At 34.4% G+C, this 21,140-nt stretch overlaps 1 protein-coding gene across 1 annotated transcript in view; it reads left to right on the top strand.

Moving 5' to 3' along the window:
- Positions 1-20,438, top strand: part of LOC132561490 (receptor-type tyrosine-protein phosphatase mu-like) — a 39,125-nt gene extending 18,687 nt beyond the window's left edge. Inside the window, exons 6-28 of the mRNA XM_060226196.1 lie at positions 1,580-1,717; positions 2,388-2,522; positions 3,135-3,269; positions 4,073-4,210; positions 7,324-7,464; positions 8,115-8,214; positions 9,042-9,088; positions 9,415-9,779; positions 10,284-10,371; positions 11,558-11,634; positions 11,955-11,991; positions 12,565-12,662; positions 13,333-13,461; positions 13,744-13,889; positions 14,099-14,234; positions 14,595-14,720; positions 14,985-15,084; positions 15,374-15,447; positions 17,274-17,399; positions 17,643-17,768; positions 18,265-18,416; positions 19,081-19,216; positions 19,800-20,438. Coding sequence (XP_060082179.1) covers positions 1,580-1,717; positions 2,388-2,522; positions 3,135-3,269; positions 4,073-4,210; positions 7,324-7,464; positions 8,115-8,214; positions 9,042-9,088; positions 9,415-9,779; positions 10,284-10,371; positions 11,558-11,634; positions 11,955-11,991; positions 12,565-12,662; positions 13,333-13,461; positions 13,744-13,889; positions 14,099-14,234; positions 14,595-14,720; positions 14,985-15,084; positions 15,374-15,447; positions 17,274-17,399; positions 17,643-17,768; positions 18,265-18,416; positions 19,081-19,216; positions 19,800-19,871 — 2,822 coding nt within the window. The 3' untranslated portion in view covers positions 19,872-20,438. The remainder of the gene's footprint in view (positions 1-1,579; positions 1,718-2,387; positions 2,523-3,134; positions 3,270-4,072; positions 4,211-7,323; positions 7,465-8,114; positions 8,215-9,041; positions 9,089-9,414; positions 9,780-10,283; positions 10,372-11,557; positions 11,635-11,954; positions 11,992-12,564; positions 12,663-13,332; positions 13,462-13,743; positions 13,890-14,098; positions 14,235-14,594; positions 14,721-14,984; positions 15,085-15,373; positions 15,448-17,273; positions 17,400-17,642; positions 17,769-18,264; positions 18,417-19,080; positions 19,217-19,799) is intronic.
- Positions 20,439-21,140: the final 702 nt, after the last annotated feature.

Consider the following 21,140-nt stretch of genomic DNA (forward strand, 5'->3'; position numbering starts at 1 on the left):
CCCTTACACGGTCAGTAGCGAAGTTAGTTCCTTCCCTTACACGGTCAGTAGCGAAGTTAGTTCCTTCCCTTACACGGTCAGTAGCGAAGTTAGTTCCTTCCCTTACACGGTCAGTAGCGAAGTTAGTAGCGAAGTTAGTTCCTTCCCTTACACGGTCAGTAGCGAAGTTAGTTCCTTCCCTTACATGATCAGTAGCGAAGTTAGTTCCTTCCCTTATACGGTCAGTATGGCAGTTAGTTCCTTCCCTTACACGGTCAGTAGCGAAGTTAGTTCCTTCCCTTACACTGTCAGTAGCGAAGTTAGTTCCTTCCCTTACACGGTCAGTAGCGAAGTTAGTTCCTTCCCTTACACTGTCAGTATGGCAGTTAGTTCCTTCCCTTACACGGTCCGTAACGAAGTTAGATCCTTCCCTTACACGGTCAGTAGCGAAGTTAGTTCCTTCCCTTACCTGTCAGTAGCGAAGTTAGTTCCTTCCCTTATACGGTCAGTAGCGAAGTTAGTTCCTTCCCTTACACGGTCAGTAGCGAAGTTAGTTCCTTCCCTTATACGGTCAGTAGCGCAGTTAGTTCCTTCCCTTACAGTCAGTAGCGAAGTTAGTTCCTTCCCTTACACGGTCAGTAGCGAAGTTAGTTCCTTCCCTTACACTGTCAGTATGGCAGTTAGTTCCTTCCCTTACACGGTCAATAGAGAAGTTAGTTCCTTCCCTTACACGGTCAATAGAGAAGTTAGTTCCTTCCCTTACACGGATAGTAGCGAAGTTAGTTCCTTCCCTTACACGGTCAGTAGCGAAGTTAGTTCCTTCCCTTACACGGTCACTAGCGAAGTTAGTTCCTTCCCTGACACGGTCAATAGAGAAGTTAGTTCCTTCCCTTACACGGTCAATAGAGAAGTTTGTTCCTTCCCTTACACGGTCAGTATGACAGTTAGTTCCTTCCCTTACATTTATCAATTATCCTCAGTCAAGGTTTAAAGTGAAACGTCTCACTTGACTACTTTTAGTCTAAAGCCTTCGTAGATATCTCATGAACCTCTAAGCAACAGATATACTTTGTATTTACGCAATATCTTCTTGTTCCACTGATTAGACTTTCGTGCTCACCATTCTAGTTGAAAGTTTAAAATAAAATAAATATATGTACAAAGTACATCATAATCTCAAATGGGACTTTTTCATATCTTCATCAGAGATTCATAATAATTATCTGAAACGTTTGGTGATTACCAAACGTCAACATAAAAGTTTAAAGGTCACTCCTTACCACTTCTGAAAACAAGATTTGTGTGGATGATGAATAGTTCTTCAGATCATAACCCTTCAGCAGACTGAGTTAACAATTCAGCTGATTAGGGCGCAAAGGAGACCATGCTGACTTTGTATTATTTTCCGCGGTATTTTTTTTATCGTTCCTTCCCTGAAAAGTATATCCTTGCTACTTTATTGTATTTTACAGCCGCGACAATTTGAACCATTGGATTGTAAACAACTTAATCATTGAGTTTACGTCTGCATGTTACTGTGATGTGTATTAACTGTGTATATACACACCTCTAGACTTTTGTATATATTTGATTTTGCCAGTATGTGACAAAGGTCGATTTGGCAACAACTGCACGTTTACTTGTGGAGCATGCAGAAACAATGGTGCGTGTGACCATGTGAGTGGCACATGTCCAAATGATTGTGCTGACGGATGGATCGCTCCTTTCTGCAATGAGAGTAAGTTCTTATACATTAAGAGGCATAAGAAGGATATTTGATAAGATATAAGGAAAGAAAGAAATACTATAGAAAATTTAAGGGTGCAGATCTAGTAACGACTGTTTATTATTTGCATAATTTTATTCAAAACACCGTAAACAACATTCATTCTGAGTCAGCTTTTGCATAGAATTTGTTGATGTTTAAATTTGGCAAACTGACAAATGTTTGCTTACAAAAGAAATCTATACAACGTATAAACGGACATTTTGCTAAATTGTTCTATTTCCGAAATAAAATTTGCATATAGAATCACTTTAAATTATAATCATTCTTCTACAAAACAGACGTATCATCAACTCATCCAGAAAGCGAATGTAGAATGTTAAAACTGTGTGTATTTAGATAGAGTTTGCAGTTTCCTCAGTCGGCTCTTAGGCTTCAAAATTTAAGCTGACGAGTTCTAGAAGGACGAAACAGCTGTATGATACATTTTACTTCATTTTAAGGCTCTACGGTAGCTAGCTTTAACGTGGTATCAAAATGTGGTATTAACTTGTGTATCTTTTGTACAATCTTTCTTAAGACTCGATTTGTAATCTAGAATAGATGAATTATAAATTACTAGAAAACGTTTTTGCAACAGGCATTTGTCATATATTACCTGGATGCAATTCATGTACTACAGAATGCCCAGCTGGGACATTTGGATTCAACTGCACGCGTAAATGTTTTTGCAAGATTGGAACATGTGATCCAGCAGATGGTTCATGTCCGAACAACGAATGCGCTAAAGGCTGGTACGGTCCTTCGTGTAGTTTACGTGAGTGAACTTTTCTTATTTTACGACAACCTATTCCAAATTTTTTAATTATTATTTTCCCCCTTTATATAACAAGACGTTTATGCCCATTATTTACATTATGCATCTACCAGAATTGCCAATCAAAGATTTGGCAGATTCTTCTCCATAAGTCACTTATACTGTACCTCAATCTCGACAGGGATAACTTTCCACTACGCTGCATGATGAACGTGATGATTGCGATTTCCCTATCATAATTTTCCATTTCTAGATGGTAATATTCCTGCGTTCTTAACTTATTTACATGTCCCAGTTGATTCAGCATTAATGGATTTGTTCCGAATATCATGACTTTTGTAAGAGATGTTGACAGCTGTCCTTGTGCGATGTAAAGTTTGATGTCTTCATGTGAGCTAGTTTGCCTGGTTCCTCCGCTGTTGTTCCCATTGTGTCTTATATCTAAACCAGTAAAAAGAATTAATCAATACATCGTAATTTTTTTAACGTTTATCTATCAACTTTAAGAAAACTTTCCAAAAACTTTTATTGTACAATTTGAAATGTACTTCGTTATTATATTAAAGTACTGAATTGGTGTTACACATTCATATTCCTATATTGTTTTACCAGAATGTGAGGCCGGATTCTTTGGTTATAACTGTGAGGAGAGTTGTCACTGCAAGACAGTACTTTGTAATAGGACTTCAGGTCTATGTCCGCCGGGTGGTTGTAAAGACGGATGGCAGACAGACAAATGTAACAGAAGTAAGTATTGTTTTCTTGCTTGTATATTTCAGTAACTCTATAATATCACCTGAAGAACTATTTTAAAAGTTTGACGGGAATTTCAAGTCAATGTATTTGTCTTTATATCTCGATTCCTTTCAGTTATCATTCTATTGATTTTTAGATAAAATTGTAGCTCAATCTTTCCGTTACTTTACCGTTACTGTATATACTATATTACGATATTAATCATATATCATTCGATGGAGTTCTGATGATGGGGGATACTAACATACTCTAAAGATGTGCTGGAAAGTGTAAAAAAAATTAAGTAAACATTGTTACAATATTTTCTTTTAATTATGAAATTAAACTTTTTAAGGTGGTCACAACCCACGTGACTATACGCTCTAGACGAGCTTTCCATTTCCCCTCATAAATAGGCCTGTTTTCTTAACCATACTGGGCAGTCGAGGGTCACTCTTGACCAGGAGAATATTTTCTTTAAAACAGCGGCGATATATATATATATCGAGAAACGAACCACATCAACAAAAGCCAGAGTGTGCCAATTGTATTATCAATTACTGTTATACTACTAGGTTATAGACAGTAAAAGTTACTCAATGCATTGTTTCGCTGTGTATCTATTTTGATCAGGAAGATCCATGTCGTTCTGCAATTACTAAGCATGATTGATGAAAAAGTCAGAATTAAATTTTGTTTCTTTTAATTGTTGTTCTCGGCGTTGAAAATGGTGCGAGAATCGAGAACAATTCGATGATGTACCGATCACAGTAATAATTGTTACCTTGTTGAAATGCGATAAATATCGGTTTTAGAATGTGACACAGGCTCCTACGGGACGAATTGTTCGGGAGTCTGTGGTAACTGTGGGAATAGTAGTACTTGTCATCACGTCAATGGTCATTGTACCCAGGGATGTAAGGCCGGCTTCCACGGAGAATTCTGCAATAAAGGTATGTTTATACTGACGTTAAGGCAAAGGTATGCGTGAAATACTGAGGTAGTGACAAAGGCAGGTGTCAAATACTGAGATAGTGACAAAGGCAGGTATCAAATACTGAGATAGTGACAAAGGCATGTATCAAATACTGAGATAGTGACAGAGGCAGGTATCAAATACTGAGATAGTGACAAATGCAGGTATCAAATACTGAGGTAGTGACAAAGGCAGGTATCAAATTCTGAGGTAATGACATGTAATACTGTAGTAATGACAAAGGTACCCTTGTTATAGTTAAGTTAAGTTAAGTTAAGTGAAGTTAATAATGGACGCAGGCAAAACAATGCCTCTATGTCCATATCTAAATTTGATTAACAATGGAATTGATATATCATACAATGTAGAAGGAAATGAATCGTTACATAGTGACTTAGCAATTTACGGTTTTGAGAGATCAAATTATTGTTCATCATGAAAGATTGAGATATAGGTCTATTTATATTTCAGTGCTTAAAATGGTATAACTTTCCTGGCTTAAATGTCTCGTTTTCCTGCTGATGCGAACAATTTTTCTGTTCCATGGTGGTCCGATCCTTTACCTCAGAGAATATTTCATCCGAACACTGAAGCGTTTCCATCTGTTTCACAACCTTTTCCATTTCCTTTTTCAATATGCATTCGACATCAGATGCTTCACATTTCCTCTTCATTGTCACTCTACACGGAGGACAAAACCACATACTATCTGATCGGCACAAAACTTTGTACGTACGTACATCTAATGCAAAAATATTTCCGGCATCTGTTGCATTTCAGCATTTTGGTTGTCTTCTCAACATATACCTTTGGACACAACTTACACTCAGATTGAGAGACGTTCAGGCCATCCATCCTGACTTCTGTAGACGAAGACACTGATTTGGCTCTGGTTACGGCTCCAGTTATACTGCAGTAATGACAAACGTACCCATGTAATACTGTAATACTGACAAAGGTACCCATGTAATACTGTAGTACTGACAGAGGTACCCATGTAATAATGTAGTACTGACAAAGGTACCCATGTAATACTGTAGTACTGACAGAGGTACCCATGTAATAATGTAGTACTGACAAAGGTACCCATGTAATACTGTAGTACTGACAGATGTACCCATGTTATACTGTAGTACTGACAAAGGTACCCATGCAATAATGTAGTAGTGACAGAGGTACCCATGTAATACTATAGTATTGATAGAGATACATATGTAATACTGTAGTACTGACAGATGTACCCATGTTATACTGTAGTACTGACAAAGGTTCCAATGTAATAATGTAGTACTGACAGAGGTACCCATGTAATAATGTAGTAATGACAGAGGTACCCATGTAATACTGTAGTACTGACAAAGGTACCCATGTAATACTGTAGTACTGACAAAGGTACCCATGTAATACTGTAGTACTGACACAGGTACCCATGTAATACTGTAGTACTAACAGAGGTACCCATGTAATACTGTAGTACTGACAAAGTTACCCATGTTATACTGTAGCACTGACAAAGGTACCGATGTTATACTGTAGTATTGACAAAGGTACCAATGTAATACTGTAGTAATGACAAAGGTACCCATGTTATACTGTAGTACTGACAAAGGTACCCATGTAATACTGTAGTACTGACAGAGGTACCCATGTAATACTGTAGTACTGACAGAGGTACCCATGTAATAATGTAGTACTGACAAAGGTTCCAATGTAATACTGTAGTAATGACAAAGGTACCCATGTAATACTGTAGTACTGACAGAGGTACCCATGTAATAATGTAGTAATGACAAAGGTACCAATGCAATACTGTAGTACTGACAAAAGGACCCATGTAATACTGTAGCTCTGACAGAGGTACCCATGTAATACTGTAGTACTGGCAAAGGTACCCATGTAATACTGTAGTACTGACAGAGGTACCCATGTAATAATGTAGTACTGACAAAGGTTCCAATGTAATACTGTAGTACTGACAGAGGTACCCATGTTATACTGTAGTACTGACATAGGTACCCACGTAATACTGTACTAATGATAAAGGTACCCATGTAATAATGTAGTAATGACAAAGGTACCAATGCAATACTGTAGTACTGACAAAAGGACCCATGTAATACTGTAGTACAGACAGAGGTACCCATGTAATAATGTAGTACTGACAGAGGTACCCATGTAATAATGCAGTACTGACAGAGGTACCCATGTAATACTGTAGTAATGACAAAGTTACCCATGTAATACTGTAGTACACAAAAAAAACCCCACAAAAGCCCATAATATTACGGTAGAATTCAATATGTTGAGTCATATCTTACTTTCAGTTTAACATCAGAAGATTACTTCCTTAATGGAACTGGTCGTCACGATTTTTGCTTTATCGTCACTCGTTACTTCCTGTTCGAAAGCTACACAATATGTTACTGAAGGATCGCCATTTGATTAAGATATCATCTGATCATGTACTCTTGTCCTACTTAGGAAACTTCCTTTAGCAGTGCTTGTGTATACATAATACCGTAATAATCTCAATATGTCATTATGGATGTAATTTCCTGATAAGCCTGCCTCATGTTTCATATCATATTCACTTCATATTAAGTATTTGTCTGTGAATCAAAGTGTTTTCCCTTAAAAGCTGATCGGTTGCATTATGTGTTGAATTTACACAACAATCTGCCCGCAATGCATTTGTTCCAATCTACTAATTTCCACGGTCACATGGTGGCATGTATTCATGTGGTTGACAATTTTCAACTACTGCTATGATAAATCTCAATAGATAAATAAATACAATGTGTAGTCAGCACTACTATTTATAGAAAGCTATAAACCATTTCAGTCACTAAAAGTTTCTAACCGAGACTATTGTGCGCAAGAGGGAGTGTAATCTTGGATTAAAAGGTTAGGAATACAAAGCAAACTATTTTATTGACTATATCATATCAGCTTTGACGGAAAACATAAAGCTCGTGATTCCTTGTTATTTATAGCCTTTAATGTTTTATGCTCATGTTTAGAATACGAAACATTAAAATTAAACACTTTTTGTTGTGGACTAACAGATATCGCATGAATTTGTATGTTCAGAATGTGAAGATTATTCCTATGGAATCAACTGTCAATATAATTGCCAAGGCTGCAACCTAGGAAAATGTCAACGAGTCCATGGAGCCTGCCTCAGAGGATGTGTATCCGGTATGAGTGGCGAGCTCTGTAACATTAAGCTTAGTAAGTGAAATGACTAAGATATCTTCACCGTATGTGTACTCATCATTAAGTTCTGAATAGAATGTCTAAACACGATAAGAGTATAGTCTTTGTATTTTATTCCCTTGAAAAACACCAACATTATCATAGAGAAATTTGCCTGTTGCTACCCTTGTGGTATACCTTGTTCTCATTTGATAATGTGACCGTAGATTGACCATTTTTTACATGGTCGGTGTCGTCGACGCTTACTCGTCTGAAAAACCTGGTCTTATTCTCTTTGTGCTTTTTAAGAGTCTCCGTGTAAATCATTTTTGTTTATATTTTGCTCTTGTTTTACGGAATTTGAGTTTGGATTATAAGTATGTTGGCAAGTTGGTATTTTCCTGATGTATTTCATATAATGTGTTTATTGGTTCCAGTGACAATAACATCATTGATGCTGAAAATAGATTATCAATATATTGAAGACCATGTAATTTAAAATCCTTGTAACATGCCGTGTTAACATGTATAGTATACATCATAAAAAAACATATGTTATACAACTGTTTATATTTCTCCTACAAAACTGCAATGTCTGTTTATCCCAAATGTAACTGATATATTTTTGTTAAGAAATGCGATTCTTTGGTGCATGTTTTATCAAGACTTGTGCTGGTTATTCACAGCGGAAGAGGACAAGAGCGTGGACATTATTGGGGCTGTAGTGGGTGTTGTCATCTTACTGGCTGTAATAGGATTAATTTTAATACTTCTGATACACCGAAGGTGAGACCATAAAATCAAACATTTGAGGATGTTTTTTTTAATATTTGACTTAAAGGAAAGATATATTGAGATAAGCTGATGTACGTTCAAGCAATGAAAGTTTAAAGTTGTTTAAAAGCTGGAAAGTAAGATCGTTATGCAGACATTCAGTGATACACACCTCTTTTTATTCTATTTTCGTTGGGGTTTTTTTGGGGGGGGGGGAGGGTGGGGGGGTTTCGGGGGAGGGTATTTGATACTGACTCCCAATATGAAACCCATAGAAAATTTGATATCTTAATTAGAATGCAGCATGTATATATGCAGTTGATATTGAAATATCTAAATATTCTTGCATATGATATGGTTTACACTGAATGGATGTAGGATGGCCAAAATTATCACCAGTCCTTTAAAACCTTGAACTTGACACCACATTTTTGCCTCAATGGCAGTCAAATATAAATTGAAAAACAAAGAATTAAAGAATGAAAAAAATCTAGTGTGGCTATGATTTCTTGTCGGCGACATAGAGCACGAGGACGCTTTTCGATGGATGATTAAAGTAATCTGTAACATCACAAACATTGTGAAAGGTAGACGCCATATACACTGCGAGATGCATAACATATACTACATATACTGACCTTAGTGTACAACTCCATCTTAATTTTGACATCTATTTCGATCACTTTCGATTTAGGCTCTTAGCATCACTGTCGAAACCTAGGACGAAACAGCAACATCTTGTATTTTAATTATTTGGCCTCAAGTGTTAACCACTCTGTGTCTTTTGTACAATCTTTGATGTGATAGATAGTCGTAACAATACTATTTTCTCTATGCAGGAAAAAGAAGCTTTTAGCTAAAGAATCTAAAAAACTACCTGAAGACGGTAAGTTACCTATAACATGTTGTTTTTGCAGGTCATAAAATTCAGAGAATTGAAATTAATCGAATTCGATTTCGTTAAGAACAGATACTAAAGATTAAAAAAAAACAGTGACTAAGTTATGAGATTATTTTTGCTTTCTTCTTTATTTAAACAATTCTAAGTTGTTTTCACTTTTGAGACGTCATTTTCTTTACCGTTAATGATATTGATAGCATATACAAATGGTCTACTTGTAATGGATGCAAACCTTATAGAAGATGCATTCACTTCCAAAAAGATACATCATAAAGTAAATTATGAAAATATTAGTTATTCTCTTTTCGTAGAAATCGTAGCCTACTACAGCAACGTGTCAGAGAACGAACAAAACTTGACAGAGGACAAGAGATTGAAGTTTATACATGGTAATATCAACACAAAAAATGAAAAAGCAGAATACGCAGTTGTATATGGTGATGAACTGGATGAGGAAAACATCTACAAAACCATCGACGACAACATCTCCTCCAGAAGTATAGCTTCACATCTCAGCCAATACCTGGACGATGACGATATATCAGAAGATATAGACTTGACAGAGAATATTTACACCAACTACATGGCGTCTATCGAATCTAAAATCGCTGTTTCAGGATTATCAGAAACTATAGCTTTTAAGAAGGAGTCGAATCTTTTCAATGACGAGTACACAGTAAGCATTACTCTAATTACATTGTAGAAACTTAATATTTGTCAGGTCGAATGTATCGAACGGACAGGTCGCCAATACCTATGCCAATTCTGTACCAGATTCTAGGTTCAGTTTGAAACGATTCAAAATATCTTTTACTGTAAATGAATCTAGAATGTTACTCTAATGTCATAGAGACGATTATACTTATTCTTTGACTTTTAAGTATGATTTTTAAAAATATTGAGTTTGAGTTGCGTTTGTATTTGTGCATAGTGTTAAAATACATTATTACATCTTACAAAAACAAAATGAATGTTTATAGTAATAACAGAAAGGGATTAGTATTCACTTTGTTAGACCGTCTGAACATGCCTAGTTCTATTGTTAAAAACATGCAAATAAGCATATTTTGATATGATGTTTATGTTCCATATCAGAGTTTAATTTGGTGTTGAAAGGCTGCACCGTCCTGATAAGAGATTAAGGTCGTTTAACTTTTTGTTTTCCTTTTTGTAATATTAGAAACTTCCGAGAGGACTGCAGCACCCACATGAGTGCGGAAAGAAGCCTGAATTAAAAGACAAGAATCGGTTCAAAGACATGTTTCCCTGTGAGTATTGGAAATAAGTAGGACTCGACTCTTACGTTTTGTCCATATTTTGATGCAGTATTGTTCGTAATTTTCTCTTACATAAGATTATTATCAGTACCGGGTATTTCATAATATATAATATATAACATTTCAAGAAAACGTGGTGTCGTTAATGCATTTGTACTATTGTCCATGTTAAAGATGACTACAAGACTTTTAAAAATTCTCATTGCCGTTTGTTTAGAATGGAAATGTATTCCGCCAGTTACACAATGCTAATGGAAAAGACACTGTATTTCGCTTGTTTTATTGATATATTAATAGGGAGAATAATACATTACGATGGGTACCGAATCTATCTTTGCAATGTACTGTCTTCATAGTAACACAGTGATATAAGAAACTCGATCAATTGGGATTGAAACTTATAGTCACAGAGAGGAGGAGGGGGAGGGTGCAAATCCGATTTTTCAAATTCATTATTTTGTATGGACACATTTAACATTGATGTATAAAACTGATAAAATTACGCAGAAATGTTTGGAAACTTTGCGACGTAATGCGTCCTGCCGCTCCATTTTATCCAAATCATGCTCGAGACTTCAGACCTGTCACTATTGGTGAATTCTAGATGTCACCATCCTTAGCGTATAACTCTGTAACGTTGGAGCAAAACTTGATGAACAGCGGGGCGTCGCGAGTGGATGTTGACCTAGCCCACTTTGTTTCGTATGGTTCTGGAAGCGGCCAAGGAAAGATACCCGAACTGATAATACACATGCAAAGTCCGTATATTCGTATCTTGACGATCTAATGCTGTGCTCGGACTGCGTTGGCAGTCCCGCATTAGTGTGCACCCAAAATTATTTTTCGCGTTACTCTAGAGTCTTCAATCTTTTGAAAATCCTAAACAATCAAGCGCGCATCCTTATAGCGTATTGAAAGCACAATTTTCTTTTTTTTTTTTTTTAACCAATCGAACCAGCTTTGAATACTTCAAAATATTATTTTTGGTGATATCGTAGAGAAAAAAATCTTATCTTTACACAATTTTACTTTTTTGTTTGTATATATGGAAAAACTTTGACAGCACAATGTAAACGTTTTGTAACTCGGATGAATCACGAGAGCTGGATATTCAAATGAATGTCTTTGCCCAAACAATTTCAAACTTAACCGCTATATTTGATATTAATATTTGCAGATGACCACTCACGTGTAGTGCTGAATACTTTGCCTGATGTAAATAATTCGGATTACATCAATGGAAACTATATAGATGTAAGTAAATGTGATCTTCGGGTATAGATATTGAATTATTGATGTACATCAATTAACATTACAAAAATAAATATGGTTCTAATCAAGTTTATGTTGACATGATCATGAATATATTTTTAAAGTTACAAGTACACATAAGCAAAACAATCTTGTAAATGAGAACAATACATTGAAATATTGAAAGGAAAACTAAAAGGGCAAATGCGTTTTATTGAATAGGATATGATGCATACTTTGGACAATTTCTTGATACACATCCTGTATACTAATGATTCCTTTTGTATCACTTTATATCACATTAATCGTCACCTTTCCTTTAGTCCGTTAGTCTGGAGAGGCAGTACATAGCAACACAAGGTTAGTTTGTATTCATCAATTTTGTCTCCAAAGCACCAAGAAAATTTCACGACGGAGTTTGACAATGTGCATACTTCGCTTATCGTTGTTGGCCTACTCTTCATCCTATCCATTTCATCTCGTTCCTATTATCTACCATTTTGCTTTTGCACCAAGCACGTCCTAAAAGCGCTTTTTACTTTCAATCATATCAAATTCGTGGTTACCTTCGAGCCAACAAGAGTGTTTAATATAAGCCGAAATAACTATTTTCGCAATTATTTTCAACAAATTAAAATTGAATGGGTATACTATACCGATTAATCTACAGAAATTTTGATATGTAAGTGATATTTTTTCTTGTGAAAAATTGACTTGCTTAATCTCTGCAATGTTGCTTTTATTGCGCTCCTAATTCATTTTATATTCACAGTTTGTGAAACCATGTAATTTACTCGAAATATGATCACCAATAAGTACAAATTGATTCCGTGCTTTTAAGATATCTAACCTGTTTGAAATTGTAATAGAATAACCGTTGTGAAATCATCATGACAATAATGTTACATTTAACATGCGTAATCTACCTTACAGGTCCAAAGCAAGGGACCGTCTGGGATTTTTGGAGAATGATTTGGGAACAAAACACGGGGAAAATTATAATGGTCACTAATATCAAGGAAGGAAAAAAGGTAACATTTCGGTTACAGCAAAACCGAAGACACAATATTCAGGAATTTTAAGAAAACGGAGAAATAACTACACTTATAAATCATGTCACTTGCACTAAATCTCAAACAAATCAAAATTATCAATTAAAAATGAGATAATGTAAGTACATCACTACTAAAAAGTCAAGTTCTGTAAATTCTATATTTATATTTATTGTACATAAATGTTAAGTCATCCAAAATTGTAGTTATTAATGACAAAGGATGTAAATGATTTCAAGGGACAAAATCTTACGATATTCGTGAACTAATTCATATTGGATTGAAAAGGCGGAGATATTTACAAAGCAACAGTTTTTTCATGTGAATCTTTTAAAACTAGTCTGAGAGGTTGTTGTTTCGGGTTTTATAAATATGAAAACTAATTTGAGATTTGATAACGTAAAGGTTTAAAAGTAAAAACGGATGACAAAATCAAAGGGATGTAGCTCTCTTTATCAATTAAAGAGATAACACGATTGTCCATATAATGACAGCACAATCGATCTTCACCGACACAGTCCATGAAAAGCGTCCAAAAGTATATTACACTCATAACATATGCAAAATATGACATATGCGAATTAATTGGATAAAAATCATGTGATAAAATACAAAACTAACATTCAGATAAAAACTTTTGAACTTTTAGATGAAGTGTCATCCCTACTGGCCAGCTCTTGGAAGAACAATCACTAACGGAGATTTTTCAGTAACACTAACTGATGAAAAACGATGTTTAGCCTTCATATCACGGACACTGACTTTACTAAATCAAAAGGTTTTTGTATTTTTTAAATTCACAATTATTTCAAAATACAATTAAATATCTTACATGATCACTAGGATCTCGTTTCAATTGTAATTTGTAATGTCCAGTGGACTGATCCTTGACTGAATTATGTTTGTTGATAAAGTTATTCTATGTGAACTATTCCAATTATTACATTTTGAACAGCTTGTGTTGAAGGAGAAGTGTTTGAATAATATGTTTTTAAACATACTTTCCTTGTTTTTTTTCGAAGAAAAGTCTATTTGTTATGATGTATCTTTATCATGTCAGACCAAGGAAAAGCACGAAGTATTCCAGTTCCATTTCACCACTTGGCCAGATCACGGCATTCCTAATCCATTCCAGTTAGTGCAGTTTCAACGATTAGTAATTAAACAAGAGACAAGTTTGCCGGGGCCACAAGTTGTACATTGCAGGTACATTTACCTTTGACAGTTCAAGTCAAATGAAGTGGTGTTATATAGAGTGATACGAATCGTCTTAGCATTATACCAGCTGTAAAATTTCTCGAACTACATTGAGTTTCTCATTTTCTGCATTTCTTTCTACAATTTTGACCATAAGTTTGCTTCTATTAACAATCAATAGCATGCTGATAGATATATGTACCATGTTTTTTATGAAGCGCTGGGATCGGGAGAACTGGCACGTACATTGCTCTTGATGCTCTACTGAAACATGCGCAGATTTCACCAACGATCGATGTTTACCAGTATACAATGAAAATGCGCAAAGATAGACTGAATATGATTCAAACAGTGGTAAGTTGTCTTCATCTTTTAATCTTTCTTTATTTGTTTTTATTTTTTTAATATGTCTATTTTATATTATTTTATATGTACATTTCTTTCATCAAAATACTGATATATCTATATTACAATTTGTAAATAAAAAAGGATCAATTATCACCGTATATGTTTGAAAACCCTAGGGAAATTTCATACTGATAGCACTATGATTCTTATGATGAAGTATGTGTTGATTCGTTAAGTCCAACAAAAGCAGATCAAAGAACCAGGAAGAGATGGTTAGGGGTGCGACGTCTTTGTTTCCTAGCATTTATTTCCTAAATTTGTTACTATCCTTGCCTTAACTACTCTGAATTCTTGGATGTATCGCAGGAGCAGTACATAGTCCTACACGAAGCTTTAGATGTCAGTTTGACATTCCCGGATGCATCTATTAATAGATGTCAGTTTCAAGAAAAGAAAGACCTCCGTCAACAACGTATACAAGAAAATTTTAAAGTAAATAATGTGAAGAAAACAGTATGAATTTCTAGTATATTAAGTAATTAACATTGTCTTCATCTAATTAATATTTTGTGTTTTGATAAATGAGTTTATGTTTCTTTTTCAAATCCCTAAAATTGATATTGATGCAAACGTTATGTAGTTTAATTTTTCAATGACACGCAATACTGTACGAAGAATAACATTTGTAAAAAAAATTACATTATTTCTTTAAGTACTGCCTCATTAACACGCTATTTGTGTACGTTTTATTGTCAGGTTCTCAGCAAAATCAAACCCACCTTTGACCAAAAGGATTATTCGTCAGCGCTTTCAAATGCAAACGTATCGAAAAACAGATCAAAAGAATGTATACCGGGTATGTTTTCATATTGCAAATGTGAATTAAATTCTAAAATAAAGTTTCCTCTTTTCTTAAGAATAGTTTCTGTATGGGTGCTTTGACGTTCATGTTTAACATCTTAATTTACTTGTTTCCATTGAAATATTACGTAATATTAAAGATTACGGAACCTTTCACTTAGAAGGAGTTATTAAATATTTTTATATTCATATTACAAGGTCTTAGGCAATATCAAAATACTCACCAGAAAACACACTGTCAGATGGACGTTGTCCATTACATTCAACTCTTTTTTGTATTTCAGTAAATCGCTTTCGAGTAAGATTGAAATCGCCACTAGAGGGAAGAGGAGACTATATAAACGCTGTAGTCCTACCTGTGAGTAGAGGAAACCGTCTGTAGGACAATCCTATCAAACAATTAAAATCGCTTTAATCTGTATTATGTCCTGTGTGCATTACCTATTTAAAGCCCCAATATACGTAAAAACCACTATAAAAAACAAACTTTATCTTATTTTCCCCGTAATATATGTAACAAAACAAAAAAATTCTTTAATTAAAGAAAATAAAACTGACTGTTTTCTATTGAAATAAAAATTGAAAAAAATCGGAAAATAAACAATGTGGGACCCACAATAATTCATACATTACCGCTCGTAGCGATGACATTGCGCATGTGCATATTCCGCGTGTGTAAACATGGCAGACACAGTACAGACGTTCACCAGTCGCTTCCTTTTTTTCCAATCATACATCAAGCCAGTTCTGAATTCTTACGTTATAATTGTGCGTCGTATCGTTTCTAAACTAATTATTCCTTCTAATAATTTCCCAAAACTGAATGTTTATCACCTCAAGTCTACGACAAGACTTCGCAAACAATGTTTGTAAACAAAAACTTACCGTAAACATATCTGCATGTGCTTCCTCTATAAGTAAAAACCTCAACTCTCGCGAGATCAGGTCATGAACTTTCCGACGTGGTTCGGCAATAATCGTAATTTCGATGGCGGCGTGATTAAAATGGAGGTGTGCTTACAAATAGCGAGTTTCAACTGCTCATATATAAATACTTTATGCACAAAGTCATGGTAACTATTGTTTGAATAACTTAATTTTAACTACATCTTAGAGAATATCTCAATAATTATGTGTGATTCTACACTAAATTTTTGGTGAATGTTACGTATATTGGGGCTTTAACTAAACTTTGTTTATTTAACAATAATTGCGAAACAAGTTTTTTCAACATATATAAATTACACTTGTTGGCCCGGATGGAAGCGCACGAGGGGTTTTACTGTGAGAGGAAACCGGGCTACCCGGGGAAACCCATGTTGTCGGTCAGGTGACCCAATACCTTTTCACATAAATCCGGGAACCGAACCCCGGGCGGCTTAGTTAAAGGTATTGTCACTGCGACACCCAACCACCCCTATAGAAATTTGTTATTGACACTTCTGTTAACACTTGCGGAAAAACATTTCGTTCGTTATAATTTTTGCATGATGTGAAATTATTTTGAATATACTCAAAGCATTGTGTGAACTAAAGTGTTAATATTAGAATATCTCAGATAAATATCATAAAAAAGTTTTTATGAAACTGTTCACTTACTGAAGTCCACAAACTTCCCAACAAAATTGAAATTAGCTATATTCTATGAGTCAATGGACTGTTCCATCCAATGTATATCGATTTTCAAGAAAGCATAAGAAAACTACCAAAACTTAAATATCTGATATACCCCACAAAAGACATTTTATTTCTCGTAAATAATCTCCATCTCGGATGTTAACCCCATTTTTTTTACAGTAATAAGAATCGGTTTATTTGTTTACAGTTACATTAGTACCAGGAATATATCGAGGGTACTGTATTTTGTTTTAGACGTAGCTTACTGATTGATTTAAAATAACCGATAAATTGTCACCTATGTGACGTGACACATTTGTTCAATACCTTTCAGGGCAAATGGATATTGGTTGAAATATTTCTAATACCACACAGGTATGAATAATCTGCCACGTCTATTCATTTTATCATTTATGTTTAAATCACACTGCATTCAATAAGCAATTGTTATCTGGCTGCTCTAGGAAATATTTAAAATACGTTTATATTGATTACATAATGCTAAGGTATTTATTATCTTAATCTCTATTTCTCGACATGTATATTGTTGCACGTTTGTTGTTGCAGTCCTGTTCCAATTCATTTGGTTTCTTGGCAACACAACTTCCGCTAACAGATACACTGCCGGATTTCTGGACTATGGTCTATGACTACAACTCTCGCATTGTAGTTTTACTCGACCGACTAGACAGTGTGAGTAAACAAGCATTCCAATATCAATGATTGAAATGGATTATTTAATTTATCGTGGGGGACGTACATTAAATTATTTCAGTTAAAGTTTAGCCTATATCAACCAATCGATGAAGAAAGCATTATGTCTTTGCTACTTTCCGTTATTGACAGTAAAAGAATTACAGTTTTTGTATAAGTTTTGGGGCCATTAAACAATATGATTAAGCCCTCATTAAAAAAAACCTCTGTTCACTCTTTTAGGATGTACAGTTACTTCCTGAAGAAAATCATGACGATTATAACATTGACGGATTCAAACTCAGCACATCTGGCGTTAAGCAGTCTATGATTGAAGCTGAAGCACTGGACATTATCTTACAGAAACAGGTCCGTGAAAACATTATGGATAAAAAGGTTTGATAGCGCATAGATAATCTAAATTGAATTTGCATTAGTTTCACATTGAACACCATAATGCCCACGCGTGCTGTCCATAAAAGTGCGCTGCTTATCAAAGATATTGCAGTCATCTTCAAACAATATCTTTAGAAATTCCCCTCTCCGAACCACTGGTAGTATCACTAATTAAGCAATAGGCCTTTTCCGAAATGATTTACTACATTCTAAAATATCAATACCATCAACCATTTGATATGAAAAATGATATCATAATCATTTACACAAAAATAAACATTGAGCTCGTCATTGAAGTAAGAAATATAATTTGTGGAAATATCTTAACTACCAGCACCAATGATAAACATTTATGGATGTGATGAAATAAGTCTGAATTGATGTGAGCACTAAATTACCATTTTAACTATTCTCATACACGTAAATTAGTAACAGAACGATATTAGAATAATTTTGTTTCTACATATAGGATCAAGAGAAAAGACATGTGAAAATTTTGATAAATCCGGTTGGAACAGATCAAACTGGTCACGTGTCCACACATGGATTGGTTAATGCTGTCACGTCAACCAATCGCTTGGAAACGTCACAAAAGGGTACTGCCATAACAGTTGTTTGCAGGTAATACGCGATTTCAGCAGGTAGTATATTTGATTTATTGTATCGTTAACGAGCAATGGCAACGTTCTAACGTAGAGTTTGAGTGCGCTTCAATAGAATTGTTGATTGTGCCACTCTAACAATTCATTAATTGAACCACTGTTGGATGTCTATTTAACTGGTTTATAGTTTGATGTATAGACGTGTATGAAAAGTTTTTCTTTCACGTAGTATAGCTGTGATATTTTCCTGCAACAATTGCTAGTTTTAGAACCTATGTATCATATAAGAGCACGATTAGACATGGGAACATAACAAAAGTATATCTTTTTTAGATTAGATTAGTGCTGTAAATCGTGATAACAAAATTTTAAAGCGAATATCCAAGATGGCCGCCAGATTAATTTCAAAATCAAACGGGCACTACCAGGGACTAAGGGAAACCTGCATAAGGAATTTATGAGAGATTCATCCAGATATAGCGACACCAAAAATTGTTTACGGACGGACAGACAATTTGACTAGCTAAAAACTTGTATTGATGTATACCATACTAGTGTTATCTATAGAATGTATCAGTAAAATAAATAAGTTTGTATTATGAATAGGCAGTCCTGTCTTGAGTGCAAATTTAAACGAACTAATCAGAATTTACGTTCAAACGATATTGTTTACCTATTTGCAGAGACGGAAAAACAAATTGCGTCCCATTTTGTTTGCTGAAAGCAGTCATTGAAAGGATGGATCTTGATGGTTGTATAGATATTTTCAATGCTGCCAGAGAAATTCAGTATCGACGACCTGACGCCTTCAAGACTCTGGTTCGTGATCTATATCTCATAGTACTTAATATCTAAACCTGTGTATCAGGTATATCGATCATTTATAAATCGCAGCGTTTAATCGAAACTTTAGCAGATAAGTGTAAGTTCACTTTTTTCTGCATAGGTCACTTACATCTAAATCTAACTCATATTTCAATATATGATTTTAAAAGTATCTTTACGACTTACATTTGCAAAATTTCGTTTCGTGTATTACGCCATGAACATTAAAATAATGAAGAAGAACACTAGTAGTTTGCAACCAACAAAAGACGTCTATATGCAGTTTTTTTTATTTATATATATTTTCTGTATTGTTTAATCTTGGTAAAATCATAAAGTGTAAGATATTAGTCAGTTTGTGGATTTAAATTTCAATGGTCTGTGATTTATTTTCATGCAATGGAAATGCCAGGATGTCTTAATTATCTACAATTTTAATATATTTTATAATTTTAATTGAAAAAGCGATATTAACTAAAAACTGAAATAATAAAACTCAAATGTTATTTTTTATACCAGGTGTTCTTTATACATGTGTTTTTTTCAGTTGATGAGCTTAATTTTGTTTTACTTTCAGGGAGATATCCGATTGATATACCAAGCATTAGAGGATTATATACATTCGACGTCAATCTATTCGAATGAATAAATGGATAAGTTAAAGTGCGTAAAACAATAATGATGAAAAACTTCCAAAATAGAAATGATTGATGGGTGGTATTTATTGTGACGTCCGTAGCCCAATACAACATCCAATAGTGCTCATTGTCAAAACTCGTAATCGCTTTGTAGCACAGCGAGAATAGTCCTCACGAAGGCCACAATGAGATTTTCAATATACAGGCAACAGCGGGCTCTAGGCTCAAAGTGATCTTTCATGAGGCGACCACTGCTCCAGACTTGTTCCATACTGCCCGCGTTCCACATCATTTTGCATCCACAATGTTCTTAACATGTCAATATCTACGTATTCATTCTAACGGAGAACTATGGTCATTCTAACTCATATTTCCATTCTGGTCCAGATGAAGGCTTTGCAAACCTACGGTTGGATTACTAGTATTAACAAGGCTACGGTAATATACTAGTATCAAAAAACCTACAGAAGAATATTAGTCCTAACATTGATAATATGTTTTGAATCAGTCAGTGTCCTCTAATAATGAAATTGCACATGAAAGCAATTGTTGTGATTAACATTATTTATGCTTTTGTTTTTAATAACTTGATATTAGTAAACTTTTATTTTACTTTTTTAATTAGATAATTTTATGATGTTTTTATCGCTGTTTCAATATTATATATTGCTTAATTGTCATTTTATTGCTTGATTACATAAAATGTTTTACTTTTTTTGCAATGTTCCTGAATCAGTTTTAATTGCTATTATACATAAATAAATTTAACTTAACCACCTCCAACATTCAAAATACGTGATGCTATTACAATATTTACATTTCGTCATTAATATTCTCGTCATTCGATTTTTATTGGAAATTGTGCAAGTCATAAAAACATATATCATGATACAACAGACAAAAGAAAAAAAAAAACCCAAAGAAAACAAAAAATTCTAAGAAATTGTCTGCACCTCTCCATGTGAATTTTTTCTAGGAGGAATTCAGCATCTGGAACCATTGATTTGCTACATTAATAATGATATAAGATCAAAATATATTTGTTCGTTAGTTTACAAGACTGATTAATAGGACATAGGACCAAAGAGAAACTATCAGTATTATTTTCTTGTTTATGAAATATTTAAATACCTACCTGATATTACATAACCTTCAAATCTAGTCTTACTCAGAGACGTTGATATCAATATATGAATTATAATGCATCTAACTGATGAAGGTGTGTGTGTTGGAAAATAGGTGTATATATGTATGTTAATACGTGGAATGTGTTCATGAAC

The sequence above is a fragment of the Ylistrum balloti genome, unplaced genomic scaffold, assembly GCF_031769215.1.
Source record: "Ylistrum balloti isolate Yb309-2 unplaced genomic scaffold, AGI_CSIRO_Ybal_v1 Utg369668, whole genome shotgun sequence".
Lineage (NCBI taxonomy): Eukaryota > Metazoa > Mollusca > Bivalvia > Pectinida > Pectinidae > Ylistrum > Ylistrum balloti.